Here is an 18376-nt window from a genome sequence, read left to right as displayed (position 1 = left end):
AAATTAGGTAGTTAACATTTTTCAGGTAAAACTGTCCAAATTGTAAATAATTTGTGGAATAAACACATTTCAAATGAGTGATTGAGACTTTAATACTCAAAGTCTTTGCCAGATATACCCAGAGCCACAGAGAAGTTAAACAGCATTTCAGTCTTGTGCCAAGAGTTCACTTTACTGGGCTTAGAATACATAGAGAATGAGCTGTCTGGTACAAGTATGGAAATGATAAGGAAAGGAGCTGAGAGCGTGAGTTTTTAGTGGATTGGAGGCTTTGGGGCAGAGAGGAGCAAGAGGGGACTAAGATTTAGGTAAGTGGGATTTGACTGTAGGCTTGACTAAGAAACAAGGTAAGGAAGTGGGATGGGATCAAGGGAAGGAGAAATTAGAAACCTAATGAAGAAGGAACTGAGTGGATAATGTATGTGAGTAGCTGGATGTGAAGAGATGCATTGGGGGAGTCCAACTATAAGAGCTCTTAGTGGGTACGTACATTTAAAATAGATATCTTTCTTAGTTATATTGACTAATTTGTGACAGGAAGGAGTATAAATTGAATGACAAGTAAAATGGGTCATATCTGCATGTAGGCCAGCAAAACTAAAAATATTAGCAGAATTGAATGATGTCTTAACATCTTTCTCAGAGTTAAGATGCCCGAAATACACATCCCTAAAACATCCTTTCACAGTTCTTAATACTATGATGGCGCTGAAAGTAGTTATTGAGTTTATTGCAGCTGGCAGAGGAATAGGCTTTCCAGTATGTGAAAATTAGCATCTATTTTATTAACAACCAGTCTTAACTTTTTTCATGCTAATCACAAATTTAAGTGGATATTTTAAGAGCTTATTTTTTTTGTAGTAGTTAGCAAAGAGATCTGTATCAGTGTGTTCAGAAGCATGTTTCTGTTGTGGGCTGTTGCTTGATTTACATTTCGATTATGCAGATCTTTCAGACAAAGAGGAGTGGTGATCTAAAAAGTGAGCCTTTGTTTAAGCATATCTACAATAAAAGTAGGTTCCCTTAGGCATTTGTATTTTACAAACTTTCCTGTTTAAGAAACAATATATTAAAGAAAAAAAAAAAGGCAGCAACTCCAGTTTCATCTGAAGTACTTCCTAAAGCATGTTAACCTCTTAGCCTCTTGCTAACCTGACAGAAGAAGAGTTTGAGCCCTGGTGTTTTGTACAGCTCTGGAGTTCAGTACAGAACTGAACTGTTCAGTAAAGGAACTACTTATAAAGTGTAGAGTGTGCAATCGTTTCAAAGAAAACAGTTTTGTTTAAGGCAGTGATGTATACTATGTGGTCAAACCCAGAAATTATAACATCTGTTGTCTGACACTTCATGGTTGGATATACTGATGCCTGTAAGTTTGAGAGCTCAAGCCTTGAACTAGTGATGCTTAATACATATATCTATCAGTACACAGATTCTTAGGCTATATACTAATTTGTTAATTATAGAAACCTGTTTTTAGAAGTTTTAGAAAAATTACACTGCCCTACACACACCTTTTTGTTTTCTCTTGTTTTTTTCTGAGGAAGAATCACGGAAAAGATTACTCTCACTGGAAAAATATTGTAGTGTTCCTAAATATCATCACAATGGATACCTGGTTTTAACCAATTTCTTGTGCTATGCTTTATCTCCTGAAGTTTGAGACTGCAAAAGAAATCCTTTGTATCTAGTAGATGCTTATATTGAAACTTTACAAATCTTTTTCATGTTTTCATAGAAAATGCTATATTCTTACAATAATTAATTTATTTGCTAGATAAATCGGATAAATATGATTCTAGAGATGTGGACAGACTTCAGCAAGATGACAAATGGGTTGAAAACTATCTGATTTGGCGTCATGATGTTGTGGATGACACGTTAAAGATGATTGATGAAAGCTTTCAGTGGAGGAAAGAATACAGAGTTAATGGTAAGCTGTATTATCTAATGATTTTGATGGTGTGTTGGTTTCCTATTGAACTACAACTGACTTCTATATGTAGTTTCATTAAGCACCTTTTAAAGGTTTTGTAAATACCAGGGGTCACTGAGCAAGTTATATTCTTCTCAGTTAAAAAAAATAAAATTAGAACTACTGCTTTTTATGTTGGCTAGTACTGTGTCACAGTCTTGTTGTGGTTGCATTGTCTATTGAAAGGTTTTTTAAGAGGATGGGAGCTATCTGTTCTTTAGTCTTCATGCATTTGCTAGAATGGAGTCCTTAAAAAAAAAAACCAAACAAAAAAACAAACAAACAAAAAAACAAAACAACAAAAACAAACCACACACACAAAAAAACCCACAACCAAACCAAAAAAAGCACCAAGAACCAGAGCTCTTGTTATTCATAGTAGCACTGGTCTGACAGGCTAGATAAAATAGTATTTTTTTAAAATTTATTTCTTCCTAAATAGATCCTACTCTGCAGCATGAGAGGAAGAAGATGGTAAAGATTTTAAATGGGGTCAATATTTACTTTAGTTTAGTAAAGGCCTTGGAAAGTGGCTTATAAAGATGTTTTTGTATTTTCTTGCTAGACTTTGCATTTTTAGTGACTTCTGTTAAGTTACGATGTGATTATTAATATGATTACTGAAATAATCTTTCATTTGGCTTTGCAGACTTGACAGAATCTGTCCTTCCAAAATGGTTATTTGAAAATGGTTCTCTCTTTCTGCATGGATATGATAAAGAGGGCTATAAATTATGTAAGTTACACAAATATAATATTTTCAGTCACTGATAATTTTTGTTTCCAGCATTTTAACATCTGTTTTAAAAAAACAAATGTTTTAAAAATAGAAGTAGGTACATATTGACAACTGTTTTTACTAAAAATAAGTTGGTAACTTAGTGTCTCTTTGGATCACAGAAGTGGAATGGGGAAACTTTATCAGCAGTTATCAAAAATCATAAGCCTTTATCCTATTTATAATGCAGTCTTTAACTTTCCTGTCGAAGTGCATTGTTTCTATATCTGCCATGGTGAGTATATGACTAGTATAAATATTCATTATTACAGTGCATTGTCATTGCTTTTCTGTCAGCCCACTTTCTTGCACACGTGCAGTGGTCCACAGGAGGTCTGCAATGGTTTTCTTGTTTTGTTAGTTTCATTTTTTTCTGTTGTCATTGGAACGATCAGTAACGACTTGGACAGCTGAGAACTGTTGGAGAATGAACTCTCAATCTCAAGTTGGTGTTGTTAACTTCTAGTAATTAAAGAATAAGATTTATAGGGAAACAGTAAATATTACCTGAAATACTCCAGAGGATTTTTTAACAGTGTATAATGTTCAGTATTGTTATCTATAGATGAATCTATTGTAACATTTCACAGATATACTTTAATTAAAATTTAAATTCAGTGAGGCAAGACAGGCTTTTTAAACAGATCGCTCATGAGGTTTTCCAAGCATTGATCTTGAAAAAAACCCAAAAAATTAAATCTGAAATTCTGGTTTTCTTTGGCTTACAAGGGCTAGTTTGTAAATGCCAGAAATACACTAATAATCCAATCTGTTACATAAATGACTGTTTTAAACACCAATGTACTAGTTGTTGTTTTTTAAAAAAATCGCGATCAGAAAAAATACAGCTTTTATTCTATGGCTATATTTTGTCTTACTGCCCTTTGTCATTGTAAGATATCAGTGCTGTATGAAAAATCCCTACTTTGTAATGCTTCATAATTTTCTTTTAGCCGCCAAGGCAACTATTCAAGGATAAGTGGTAGTGATACCTTTTTATAGCATTAAGAAAGCTAAGCATGATTATACTAAGTGGCTCAGTTTAGTGAGACTGAACGAAGGGGAGAAAAGTATAAAAAACATTAATTTCTTGCATTGGTGCTTGGACAGAAAATTATGCAATTTTTTCATGACATGAATGTGTAAGTTGAGTAAATAATGATTTCTGATTTTTTTGTCACTGAAACATAACTAATGTCTCTCTTTTTCCATACCTGAAATATTTCTTCTGTGAATGTTAATTGGGTCAGGCTGTCTAACTTGGTATGCAAATTCAGATTGTAGTTAAGAGTTTCTGGTTAGTTGGAGCTTGAGAAACATGCTTCTTGGGCCACATGCTTAGTTCTCATTCTGTTCTGTAAAATAAACATTTTAAAGTATAAAAAGGTGAGAAAGGAATGGAGTGGTGGTAGAAGGGTATGCAATGGCTATTCTGGCTGTGCATTGGCCACAAAATTGGTAGAAATGTGAATATACTCCGAAGTGTTAATAAACTTCAGTGCATCCTGTATAGTAACTTGCATAATATTTTCTGTTAATTTGGATCTGTTTCAATTTTTTTCTTTCTTTTCTTCTCACAAGTTTGGTTCAAAGTGAAACATCATACAAGAGATCCTAAACAGCAGCTAGAGAAAAAGAAACTGGTAGCTTTTTGGTTAGAACATTATGCCAAGAGAGATCATGGAAAGCCCTTAACAGTGGTATTTGACATGGCTGAAACTGGAATCAGTCACATAGTAAGTACTTCTATGGTGTGTTTGATTGCTTTCTGAATTACTTAACCGATGTCCCCAGAAAAAGGGGAGTCCTTGTGCAGTCCTTGATACCTAAATAACTTAATTGCTGACGTTGGCAATATGTAGGGCTTTCCTCCTGTGAACATGAGCAGTTTCCAGAGTCTTTTATTACATATTAAACTGTCTTGTGCAGCACACTGAAAACTTGCTTTTAGTTTGATGATGGAGCCCATGTGACTATATATAGTAGTCGCTCACCAGCTTGGTTTATAAGTTGTCATGGATGACAGTAATAAAACTTAGTTTTGAACCACCCAAAAAGGCTGAGCCATCTTTTATTATGAGTACAAATGCTGCAAGTTCTTAAACAGCTCCATTTTCATTGTCATCTTTTTTTGGAGAATCAGTCAGTCAAGAGTGTAAAGGATGGAAACATGGAGTAATGGTGAAGCATTAAAACACTTTAGATGTAGTGACTGAGATCTTTGAGAATGGTGATCTGTTCTGACAAGATAGCATCTTCAGCTGACAATTCTGATCCTGCCTATCCATCCTCCATGCTATGTATGCTGTCCCTGTATATTTAAATTGGGTTCATTTAAGTCCTTGCATGCAGCTCTCTCCACCCATTGAATTTTGTTGTGAAGAGAAATAAGCTGGATGCAAAAGAGCAGTTCATCAAGTAGGCATTGCTTTCAGTATTAGTCTTAACCAAATACAGCCCAAGTCTGTTTTTTTACTAACAAAACATGTTATTACAATGATGAGACTAGTATGGTGAAGAAATCTGTATGCTTGTTCTGTACAGGTACATAAAAAGTGAGGGTTCCTGAATTTGAACAGGTGTGGTAGACGTCTGAATTGTTGGCCTGTCTGTCAGACTCGGGTTTATACTTCTTCAAGAATATCTTCACCACTTTTTTCAGTTCCTTGTCCAGCCTGTCAGCTTTACTGAAGACTGCTTCCTCCAAGCTTGACCTTAAGTAAATGAGAGATTCCAACTTTTCACTCAGAAGAGGAGACATTTCTCTTAACAAAAGTTTTTATATGGTTCTAGATGCATTCTAGACAAAATGAAGGAGGAGCGGTGTAGCATAGTCACTGCTGCAAGTGATGGTTATTCAAACCGTTGTAGTTGTTGTAGAAAATTGTAATGATTTTAAGAACAGGATTTCACCTTTACCTTGGACAAAGTTGTAGAGCTGAACTAAATCATTAAAGAAGCCAAGAGGAATTATACTAGTTTTGAAAACTATTCCGGATAACTATTTCCCACTTTTACAATAATCCACAAAATTCAACTTTTCATCAATTTTAACATTTCAGAATTAAGTATTTTAAATGTCATGTTCTAGGTATTTGGAAATAAGTATTAAAATAAATGAATTCAATACCTATTAGTCATATGTTGAGTCAGTAGTCTACTTTGGGTATTACTTATGGATTTACCTTAGTTATGCATAGAATTGGGTAATTCCCTGCCTGAAATAAACTTCAGAGAATATTTAAGTTTAGATGGTCATTGGAACTTAACAAATTGTGCATGTTACATGAAACTTAAATGTATTTAAGAACTGTTCCTGAATTGGTCGTTTTAACTGTTCCTAAGTCCTGTACCTGTATGGAAAAGTGGAAGACTTAAAGAAGGTGTGCATTTGTGGGGTTTTGGATTTTCGAAAGCTTAATTTATTGTCTCTTTGTCTATAATATTTCATAAACTGATCCTGAAAATATTGCTGTGAGATATTAGTTTCCCCCAAACTCCTCCTCATGGAATGTTCTTACTTTAGAATACTGGTAGTTGAATATCTTTTCATTTTTCCCTAAAGCTTTCACAAGGCATGAAAGTATGTTTTTACATGACCACTGGAATTTCATAGTGTTTGAAGACACTCCCTGTTTACTTTGGCTTCAATGATTGTTGCACAGTATCTGAATGTGTTGTAACTTGGCATCCATACGCCTGCGCTTTGAAGGATGCTAAATTTTACTAAGTTTGTAGTGTAGTGACATCAACACTGTAGCATGTGGAGTGGGGTTTCCTCTAGTCTGCCTGAGCTAGAGATTCAGCTCAATATGGTGTTTTTCCATTGTGATACAGAAATGCTCTTATCTATTTCAGGAGACAAAGTATTGCCTTAGAACACATTCCTTGTGAACAGGTTTTCTGATGAGATTGATTTCAACCTACAAAACACAGCAACAAATAAATTTCATTCACTTGTTTAAGCATTTGTTTTGGTAAGCTTGAGATACGGCTCTCTTGCTGATGTCCATTGGTATTTATGTCATGTGTCAGCACTTCTGTGAGGACCAAAATGACAGACTGCTTCTTGTGAAGTTGTACATTGCAGTTGAAGACTGAATTGTCAGCTGTGTGCTGTGGGTTTTCTTTTTCAGTTTTTTCACTTCCCTTGCTTTGAGATGAAATTTTTGATCCCAGTATTCTCAACACTAATTAGTACAGTGGTTACATGCTGTCATCTGGACTTCTTGTATATTTTTCTAGAATTTTTTTAATACACATTTTGCTGCTTAAGTTGTTCCTTAGTTGGGTTCAGGTATGTGTTATTAAAATCTCCTGGTTCAAAAGCTGCTCTTGTTATAGAGCAGAAGTCCTGGTTAATATCTGAATCAATAGATTTACTTAGAACTAAGTGCACTGGGTACAATCTTTGTTTTATGTTGTCATCTTTACAGTGAGTCAGTTACATTCATCAGATCTTGGGGGGGTGGTTGTTATCCATTTTAGGTGTGAGTGGGCATCAGCTTGTGTACAGCTTTATGTACAGTTGCTGTTAATACAGTCTGAATGATAGACTACTACTACCAGTAGAACTTGGTCAGGTTAATGGCATAGAATGAAGCTGCAGCTTAGCTATTGGTTGAGGTCCTTTTCAGAAATTTGGAAATGAAAATGTGTTTTTTAAATTTACATAGAGTTAAGAGTTGAATGTGTGCTATAGCATCTCTTTCTTTAGATCTGCATTTCTACCTGTTAGTATGCTTATAAGAAAAGCATAAATGCATATACATAGCTTACTACAGGCATCTTTAAGATTTGTTTTGTAGAAGCTTGTTTAGATGAGTAGAGCAATATCACCTGCATTTTTTGCTGGTCCTCAACCTAGACAACCTAAAATCAGGATTATTTTTTTTTTAAGAGGTGGGGGAAGGTGGCACTTGAATAATTTTAGTATAATAGGTGAAAATCTACAGTGTCATTCTCTTCAGCTGAGTTCAAAAAAGTAAATTTTTAGCACCCACTTTCAGGAGGCAAAACCTAAGCAGTTTTAGATTGTCAGATGGAGATCTTGCCTATCATATATTTATAGATTTAATCTAACTAAAAATCTCATAGATTGTCCATTGGTTTAAAAACCCCAAACCTTATTTCTAAGAAGAATTTCAATATTCTATAGCAAATGCCATGCTGTCCTGTAATTGTTACAGGAATGGCTAAAACTTGTCTTGTTCTTTTGTTGTTGTTGCTATGGCAGGAATGCATTTAAATGTAAGGGGGGGGGAAAAGCTTTTTTTAACCTTTGCTAGGCAAGGTGCTTAATGTTGCATTAGGACCTTGCAGCTTTGAAGTACAGGGCCACAGGCTTTTGAGAAGATACTTTGACGGATAAATATGGTGTAATTCAGTTCTGCAAGGCAGAATTTCTTCTTGCCTGTGCCTTGAGAGCTGTCTATCAGTACTCCTAAAGATAATACTGGACCCATGGTTTTATATAACAAGATTAAAGGATTGTAATTTCCTTGAAGTGAAAAAGTAACTTGATTTGGGTTTTATGGAGCATATCCTGAAGCAACTTCTTTCCAGTGTCTTTGTGTCTCTGGGAGTCTCAATCTCAGTGAGTGCTGTCTGTAAGTGACACATTGTACAGCCTTGCTAGTACATTTAGCACAGAGCAGGATTTTTTAATAGCTGGCTGTAGCAATGTAGAGTAATTGATAAAATTCACCCTAAAAGAACTTGGATTTCAGGGTTCTTTTCCAGAGCACGCTTCACTTGTTTGTTCTGTTGCTATAGACATCTACTATGTCAGTTTTTATCGCTGGTATGCAGCCAGGTAATTATGATGGCTCATGCCTTGTTGCACCAGTTCAGGTAACTAGAATAGATGTGGTTATTGAACGGTCTGCTGAAATTTGTACTTCCAATTCCAGACTTTCATTACAAAAAAAATGGATCTGTCTTCCGATATCTGATAGTGCTGCTTTTGGATAGGCAGTGGAATAAAGAGCAGCATCCTTGTTAATGCAGAGGAAATTCCAGTCATTGCTTGGAAATCTGTCACTGTTTATGCTATTAAATGAAAGATACTGCATCCTGGTACAAACAACAGCCAGCTGAGATAAATGTTTCTGTTAAGGCTACCTTCTGCCTCTAAAGATACCAAGCTTTCAGTTAGTTTCTAGTTACCAAAGCTACTAATAAAGCTTTCAAGTTGTGGGTAATCCTTTTATATGGGGTGTGTGGTTTTTTTCTTTCTGTCAACAAATGTTGTAATAGCATGTTTACATTACTGCAGAAGCCTGTTCCCCATAACATTTTTACTGTTACGACAGGCTTTAGGTCCTCCATCAGCAATATGTTTTGTACCATTTCTGAAAGTAGTAGTGGTCGCTCCTGTTAGGAGTGGAGAAGGTATGAGTACTTGTGGCAGGCTTCCCACCTAACCAAAGTACTTAACTATAATAATTCTTACTTTATTATCTATACCAGTTTTATAAAGTGCCTTTTTTGCCCTTTACTGTGTAGTCAGTTCTATTATACCTGGATTTTGCAATGAAGACTTGGCTGTATTTCTGTGGGACTGCTCAGTGGATGGAAGCACCTTGAAAATGGGTGGTATACAAAAGCAGCTCTTTTGTGGGCAGAGGCAGCACTCCATTTCTCTGCATACTGCAAACTAGTACTAAACCCAAAAATTCTCTGGAAAGGAAAATTACTATTCTCTGGAAGATCCTGAGACAGTGGTATATTGAATAATATTCCAGACAAATTATTGAAGGGAAATTTCAATATGTTTATTGCTTTCCCCTGTAAGGCTTTAAGATAATCTATCAAGCTTCTGTAGTACTAAAGATTTTTTCCTCCATCTTTCCTGTATAGCTTAAATCCTGTTTATATTCTGCAGTAGTTTAGATACTGAAATTATTGCGCTGATAATGGGTTTATTGACTTATTTCTTGAATCATAAAGCTAAATTTGACCATAGTCCTGCAGCAATTTAATGAAGTGAAAAGCATTGCATTGAGTTTGGATGATGTTTATAGTATGTATAAAATGTGAACAGAGATGATTACAATATGAGTATCTTGTGTTACTCAATAGCTTAACTAAGCTTGTATTTTTAATGCTTTGACTTGTATTACATTCGCTCTGTGCTTTTATTTTAGGACTTGGATTTTGTTCGGTTTATTGTCAACTGTTTCACAGATTATTACCCAAACTTCCTCAGTAAGTATTGTGTGTTAAATCTTAAACTCTGTAGGCTTGTGTAATAAGAGCATTTCATAATATTACAGATGGTTGGGGAGACTTGAGTTTCTTTGCATGTGCTTAATGAGATAACGACATGGCACACAAATGTTACAGATTCAGAATATTTTTGTGCTCACAAACAAGCACAAATTCATATTTTAAATAAACTTTACATTCATCAAATACCAACTGGCTTTTCATGTAATAGTAATTTAAGGCATGTTTTTACAGATTAAAAATTTATACAGGCATCTAGTAGAACTGAATTGGCCTTTGTTTTTTTCCTTTGCTTCTTGTTGTTTGGGTAGAAACTTTTCAGACTTGTATGACAGTTTGTATCCTTTAGGAGTCTTCAGGGGACAAAGAATAAATGGCCATAGAAAATTTTAGGGAGCAGTGGTTTACTCTGAACAAGAATAAGGCATGTTTGTGTGCACACTTGGAAAAACCTGCGTTCTTGCCTGCTAGTATTTTTTTGTGGGTAGGCAAACACCAAATAGTTTTTGCTAGCTTATCTTACATGCACTATACATTTTAGATGAAAAAGTATCTGAATCCTGAAATTCTGTACAGCGACTGCTTAAACTCTGATCAGCAAGCTGAAATTCAATATTCAAAGTTCAAAATTTTGATCAAATATCAAACTTAGTCAAGTGCAACATCATGGTTTTGGGTTTTTAACATTGAAGAGAAGAACTTTGGGGCTCTTCTGAGTCAAAGTACTAACTTTTCAGACTTTGCTAAAAAAAAAGAAAGCTTAAAAAATGTGGATTTACAAAGACTCTTGCTGTTTGTTTCTTTGGGAAGAAGAGGTGCTGAATATACCTGTTAAACCTTCTTTTCCATTCAGTAGTTGCTTTTCTAGGTCAGGTTGAGATCTTGCCTTTCTCTGCCTTACTTGGGGATATTTCTTTCTAGTAACAGTATGTCAGAATAGTATCCCAGAGAAGTGTGTATATATATAAGTATGTAACTTAGCTGTTTTCTTGGAAAACAGTTAATAAAATTCTAATGCTATTATATAGTCATATAAATAAGTTTGTACATGTTAAAACCAATTATACAAAATTGCTTCTACAGGAATGTAAGCATGGAAGTTTGTAAAAATGACTTCACTTTTTACATGACTGTTATTGCTGTGTTTCCTCTTAAACAGAGGAATACGTAAAACACTTGGCATTTGTATTTTCTTTTCTTTTTGTCTTTTCAGCAAAGATAGTGATCTTTGAAATGCCATGGATAATGAATGGTGAGTTGTTTGGTTTTGTGGTGGTGTGTTTTTTGGTGTTTTTTTTTTCTTTTTGATCATGATAACCTTTTAAAACTAGTAGCATAAATAGGAAGCATTTTTCTGTTCTGTGTAGATACAGCTGAATGGTGGAATTCGTTAAACATGCATCTTTAAATGTGTCAGTTTGTAGTTTGCATACTTTTTGTTCTTCCTTCTAGCACTGTATTTTAATCATGCTTTAAACATACATATCCCGTTATCTTTAAAGCTTAGGAGACCTTGATAAATAGACTAGTCTTTGAATGTTACCAACTGTAATCCTTTCAAAGCTGGATCTGTTCATGATTTAGGAATATTTTCATCAACAAATGATGGGCACGTAATCGGCCAAAAATAGGACTACAGAACTCGATCGATGCCTGACGCTGATATAGTTACATATGTTTTGATGTGTGTACTTCAATAATTTCTAACTATATGTACAAGATTAACATGTTGTTCATGCATTTTTACTATATGAATACATATTTTTATGTTGGCTTACGTTTTTCTGTATATTGATGTTTTACCATTACTGAAATGACTATGGTGTTTGAAAGTACTCTGTAGGTCTGAATAAGTGGCCTTTAAAGGAGGAAAACACTTTGACTAGGAAGAGTATATACATAACTTTCCCAATCTCCCTCATTCAGATTTGGAAACACAATTGGTTTTTACCCCCTCAAATGTGTTCTGGACTGAATTCCAAGACGGCGAATTTGTCACTTATTAAACCAAAGATACTCTTTCCATGACAGTCTCTGGTCTGTCTGTATTCGTCTGTAGAAAACTACATGTCTATAAATTTTCTCTGTAATTAATATTGTTTCCCTTGAGCTGTTTATTTCCATTGTAACAGAAACTTGCAGAACAGGTGCTGTCATATCTTATGGGACATAGCTCACTTGTGTACCTGTAGACCTTACAGAACACTGCAAAAAAAACCCCAACCAAACCCAAAAAAACCCAAACAACCAACAAAACCCAAACAAAAAACCAACCAACAAAACCCAAACAAAAAACCAACCAACAAATCCTTCCTGACACTTACGTATACCTTTTGTTTTAAAGCTGCTTTTAAAATTGTGAAGGGTTGGCTTGGCCCAGATGCAATAAGCATGTTAAAGTTCACCAACAAGAATGATGTACAAGAATATATCAGTGGAGAGTATCTACCACCTCACATGGGTGGAACTGTAAGTATATTAACATGTCATGGTCCTTTTGCGATAGAGACACACCTATGTATTACATGTGTGGGGTTGAGGGTTGGCACTTTGTGGATGTGGAACTTCTTGAAATTTTTCTGCCAATAATAATCTATAAATCACATTAATATAAACCAGGTTAATGAGAATTTGATATCTGGCAGTCTTTAAGTACAGAAATATTTTTTTTCTGAATCATGCATCCACTTTCAGGTCATTGGGAGTCATACTTTTTTCGATTTTTTTTTTTTATAAAAAAGTCTATTTTAAGGGTCATTCTTCCTTCTACTGTTTGTTTTTTCCCTCCCACCTGATGAATTGAACATTGTGCTGGTGTATGAAACAAGTTCTGTGAATAGAAAATAAGTTTCATGGCCCTCTGAGAGTTTTCATCCTGTTCCAAAGCTATGATTCAGTAAAGACAATCATATTGCAGTTATTTTTCCTTTGTCTCTAGGGTTGCATTTTTAGACATGACTGTAGCAGATTTCTTTTCATGGTATATTAGAGCTCCAAAGAATATGCTACAACCAGTATCACTTTAACAATATCTGGATACTATTCTAGTGCAACCTAGATAGCAAAGCAGCACAAGCATCTTGTATCACAGTTTTCACTTTTCACAAACCTAGTAAATTTGTTTGCATAATCCTTATAATAGAATTTGTAGAAAGAGGCTGTTTTCCCTTTAAAATTTTTGCAGGCAATTTATGGTAGCGTAATAATCTAGAGGAGTTATCCCTCCCCGCAAGTGCTTTTGGAGTTCTGACAGTAACAATATGGAGAAAAGAAAGACTCTGCTTTGGCAATTTTTAGGAAAGGGTATGTTCCTTTATATATAAACTCAAGCTAGAGTTTTGGTAGCCAGAACATATGAAACTTGTTTGGGGAACATAAAACCCAACATAACTGAAGTCTTTTATTTGACTGAAAATATCTGCCTTTAAAAAGTGCTTTTGCATGAGACTCTTGAAGAGAGATCCTTTTTCTGCATGGAGGATTGCTTCCCAAACTCCCCAGTCTCATAAGAATTTTCTCGTGATAAAGAAAGCTGAAATTGTTGAACCTTGGTAGTGGGCATTGAGGGAAGGGCTGATGTCTGAGGTGGCTTTGCTAAGAATTTGAAAGGGATATAGCAGTGGTTCTGGGCCTAGCTCCCGTGGTGGTGTCCTATTGCTGCCATAGAGGGGAGACTTCTTTTCCTCCTTCTTAGAGCTGAGTATCTCCTGTCTGCTTTTTAGACCATCTTACCTGATAGCTAATCATGTCTTTTAAAGAAAGAGCTTGCAGCTTTGCTAAATACCCTCCTGAAATGCCTGGTTAGCACAGAATCTGAAGTTATCCTTTGTCCTGCCGTGGTCGTGAAAGGTCTTGTTGCCATTTAGTGATTGTTGACAAAGCTGGCTCCATGTTACCTATCTTCTGAGAGCTTTAACAAGTTCCAGAATCATAGAGGCAGCTTTTCCCAACCATTTGTCTGTGGTAGTAAGTTGCAGTGACAGAAGTAAATTAGTGGAATAGGAGTAAACTTGTTTGACAAGGACTCCAAGGGTTTTGACAGCTTTAGAAAAAGAGCTCTTTCTTTGCATATTAAAAGCCCTGTATTTTGAGGCAGCAGATGTTTTGTTTAACTGAGTCTGTTTGTTGTTTAGCCACTTGATGAGTGTTTTGAACTTTTAACCTCGGAAGTGTCATGTGGAAGCATTGTTCACAAGTACTCAGGCTCCAAAATCATGTTTAAGATCTTCCTTCCAAAGATTTCTTCAGTGCATACAGTAAAGCTAGATTCTGTATCTCTTTGACAGCAAGTAGTTTTTCAGTTACCAGATGACAGGCAGCTTACAGACCTTTTCTCAGAATTCAGCTTCTCCTGATGTGGATATCCTTGGCTCCTCTTGAGGCAACTGGATGGAGTACATTCACCAGTATTAGTGTTGTCAGGCCTGCTTTTTTTAGGGCAGTATCAGACTTCATTTCCTCCCTTTTCCACCCAAATGTTTGGGTTGCATTTGGGGTTTTTTGCCTCTTTCCAATTCTTTGTTGTCTTTGATTTCCACATATTTAGGAACAGATCATCATATTTGCAACTAGCATAATGCAGGTGAAAACACAGCACATCTGTGTGTCCTTTGTAGTCAACGCAGTAGCCATAAGTAGACTCTGATCCTCTTTATGATGTCCCCTACTAAGGTCTGTGTGGAAGAGCCAGGTCTTGCCAGATGTAAACAACTAGTGGAGCAGGTAATTTGGTTAGTTACTTTGGGGAGATACAGGGAGTATTAAATACAGTGGAATCTAGGTATCCAAGAAAAATGTTAAAGACTAGTTTTGGAATAAATAAAAATAATTTTGGAAATAGAATTAATAATGAACTTGGAGTCGGTGATTACTTTGCTTAATTAAGGGAACTGTTCTGTGTCTCCGTCAGAAGCCTTCAAGCTTCGGTATCTCAGTCAAGTTATCTTTAAGTCTGTTGGTTTTGCTCAGGGTCACTTAAAGGATGAATCTGAGACTTTCTGTAGCTTGAAAATCTTGCAAACAACTGTCAGCCAGCTAAGAAAGGAGGAAATTGCTTGATTATAGACAACTAGTGGACAAGGCATCTCCAGAGTATCAAAAGCTTTAAAACTAATTACAGAAAACAAACTTGCATTTTGCAGGACTTCGGAATATAAAGTCCTCATCAGTGTCTGTTGGCACTGACTGTTACCATACTGCTAATCAAGAGGGGCAACACACCACAGAATCATAGAAGTGTTTAGGTTGGAAAAGACCTTTAAGACTGAGTCTAGCTGTTAACCTAGCACTGCAATGTCCAGCACTAAGCCAGTGTCCCTAAGTGCCACATCTACACATCTTTACATGTACCTGGCTTTGAGTTGTTCTTGTCCACAGTGTACAGAGGCCACTTTCTTTATAGCAGGTTTGTCTTGAAGAATCTGTCAGAATTTCCCAAAACAGATCGAGGAGCAAGCTAATAGGCAGTCTGGGAAATTTGGGGTTAGGTGCTCAAAAGCCACTTGCTAATTGTTTTCATTTAGTAATGAATGTATACGAAGTCCATGATTTCCTGGATTTACAGTTGGTTGTATCCCATGTTCTTGCACTTCTAGCTGTAGCTGTCTGTGGTGGAACAGTCCAGTTCTTAAGGCATACATGTTTCTGACTGGTCAGGGAGATTCACTGCCTCTTTAGTAATATTTTGTGCAAGACTGGTGTACATAGAGTGTACATGTTGATCAAGACCTGTACACACAATAGGGTTTTGGTTTGTGTGTTTGCCCAGTTTTTGTCATAGATGGATTTAACAAGATGTCTTGACATCTGCTATAAAAGAAAGCCATTAGTTTATAGAATTGGATGTATTAGGCATAGAATAAATCTGTCTCATTTACCTGTCTGAGGCTTTCACCCTGCTAGTAGATAAACCCATGTCACTGAAACTTACGAACTGTGATTGGGAAGTGTGGGACTTTTAGTTGTCCAGTGATGAGGTTATGTTCAGCTGCTGAAGCTCTCTAGCATCATGGATTCATGTGGCCAAGTGAAATGTGCAGCCAAATTAACATCTCAATTGAGGTCACTTTTTTTTGTATGCTGGAAGGGAGTGAAAAGGCTTTTTATCAGTTTGGGTGAGGGTAACCTGGCTATTTCTGCCTTATATTTGCAAATGCAGAATGTCGGTATTCTGCAAGCCTACTGTAATGTCTCTAATAAGTCTGAAGTCTTTTCTTCTAATAGTGGATTAGTCTGTTACTGATACCTAAAGCTTGTTCTTAATGGCCTTAATAGGATATTGCTTGAGGCAGTGGATACCTGCTTATTGACCTAAAGGTCTGTGGTTTGCTTCAGACTGAAGAATAGGAGAGGTTTAGGCCTTGATTATAGATCATCAGAAAGTATGCTGTTTAGTTTTGGAGGTTCTTTGAATGGCCCTGTCTAAGGTTTTTCTTTTTTGTAACATCATATTCTTGTTTCAAGAAAGCATACTTATGGAGAACTCGCTTGAAATACCTTTTCTTTTTTTTAAACTCCCTGCTGATAGTATAGTTTGGGAACTGTGGGCATGGCTCAAGTCTGCCTCACAGGAGTCAAAGCTACATTATTTTCCTCCACTGAAAAATCTGACAGACTAATTCAGTTTACTTGGGGTTTGAGAATGCAGTAGGAACAGAGATGCTTGTTTAAACATAATTTCTAACATAAGATGTAATAAAACTATTTTGAGAACATTAAGATAATTTCTAGTTAGCAAAAACTTTTTTAGTGGTCTTCCAATAGAAAAGATATTCTTACTGCAGAAGCTTTGAGAACTTAAATACGTTGCTTCTACATTACTTGAGTATCTTAAATACGGTCTTTAAATTGATACGGCATTCCAAAGACAGAGGTCTGACTTGCAGGATATGTTAAAGGTTCGCACACTAGGTTAAACTTGAGGGATTGTCTGGGGTTGTTTGGTGGTTTGGGGTTCTGCTTTTTTTTTTTCTTTTTAAATTGTGACTATTATGAAACTAAAATACAAATAACAACTGAAGTTCTTCATCACTTTTGGAACAGTCTATAAAATAGCTGTCACAGGTTTTAAACCTAGAACTAAGAACAAAACTTCATCATTAAGACTCTGAATGCTGATCCTAGATAAACCAAATTCTGCACTTCTGCTGTGACTATAAATACCAATAGTAGTTACAATTTAGTGACTTCATGAGGTGGCTATGTATTTGTCTACTAATGATGATAAAATAAAAACTACTAGTAGTGTCAGCTTTTCTGCACAGGGTTCCGACTAGATAAATGAATTCTACAAGTCATGTGAAACAAATTAATTTATAGTATTTCCATTACATAAAATATACTGGAGAAGGTGCTTCTCATCCTCCTAAATAACTGGTCCTTCAAAAATCTTATGTTTTAGGATTCCTTCAAGTACAGTTATCCTCCATTGGTTGATGATGACTTTCAAACTCCTTTATGTGAAAATGGGCCCATTACTAGTGAAGATGAGCATGAAAGTAAAGAAGAGATAGATGCGGACACCAAGGAAACTGGGGAACTGAATGAAGCACAAAACCTTAATCAGAAAAAGGTATCTAACTCTGAAGGCTGAGGCAAGACTAGTTAAATAGTGATAAAGTGGGAAAGGAAGAACATAATTTTTGTTTCTTGTCTGGCTTTTACTTTGATTTTTTTTTTTACATATTTTTCTGCCCTCCAGTTTGACAAAAGAACTCGGAAAAACTGAAAATTATACTTGTGATTTCAATCTTGGTTCTTGGTCTGTTGAGGACAGTTTCATGCTTCTGAACAAGTAAAATGTGTACTAAGTATTTAGTGTATCTCTGGAATATGGTGAATTATACAGTAAATCTTAAGGTTTCTGTGTTTTGTTTTCAAAGGTTATGTCTTTCTAGTTGGTTTATTTTTAATGTTGGGATATCTAGTGGAGTACACTTTAAAATAGATCTATTTCTCAGATGCTTAAGGCAGTATGTACATGAGAAAATACTAAAAGTTAAATATTTATACTTGATGTTAATTTGTTTTCTTAAATCATTGATAAAATCTCAACATAGTTCTCACTTAGGGATATAATTTCTCCAGAGCCTAATCCATCAATTCTGTTTTACAATATAATCTTCCTGCAGTGGAGTTTATCCAGAAATACAAAGGCATTGTTTTACACAAGTCTGTGTGAAGTGATATTTGGGAACATGCAATGATAGTTGGTGGGGATATCGCTCTTGAAAATAGTAGTAAAAATATGAAATCCACGATTTCAGTGCCATAATTAATTTTGGAATATGTATTGTGAAACTTCTGTTCGGTGGAGTAGAATATTTTAATATTACACTTCCACTTTCATTTACTGTTTTAAGTCAGAATAATTTGAAACACACAGCTCGCTAGTC

The 18376-nt window shown here is 35.6% G+C and overlaps 1 protein-coding gene across 2 annotated transcripts in view; it reads left to right on the top strand.

The window, feature by feature from the left end:
• The window catches only part of MOSPD2 (motile sperm domain containing 2), a 37343-nt gene that overhangs the window by 7041 nt on the left and 11926 nt on the right, over nt 1-18376 (top strand). For both annotated transcript variants that reach the window (XM_056327564.1, XM_056327565.1), the window contains exons 3-9: nt 1778-1933; nt 2625-2711; nt 4335-4489; nt 9902-9962; nt 11197-11235; nt 12328-12452; nt 17383-17553. In XM_056327564.1, the coding sequence (XP_056183539.1) occupies nt 1778-1933; nt 2625-2711; nt 4335-4489; nt 9902-9962; nt 11197-11235; nt 12328-12452; nt 17383-17553 (794 nt within the window). The remainder of the gene's footprint in view (nt 1-1777; nt 1934-2624; nt 2712-4334; nt 4490-9901; nt 9963-11196; nt 11236-12327; nt 12453-17382; nt 17554-18376) is intronic.

The sequence above is a fragment of the Falco biarmicus genome, chromosome 2, assembly GCF_023638135.1.
Source record: "Falco biarmicus isolate bFalBia1 chromosome 2, bFalBia1.pri, whole genome shotgun sequence".
NCBI lineage: Eukaryota > Metazoa > Chordata > Aves > Falconiformes > Falconidae > Falco > Falco biarmicus.
This window is presented reverse-complemented; position numbering and strand designations above follow the sequence as displayed.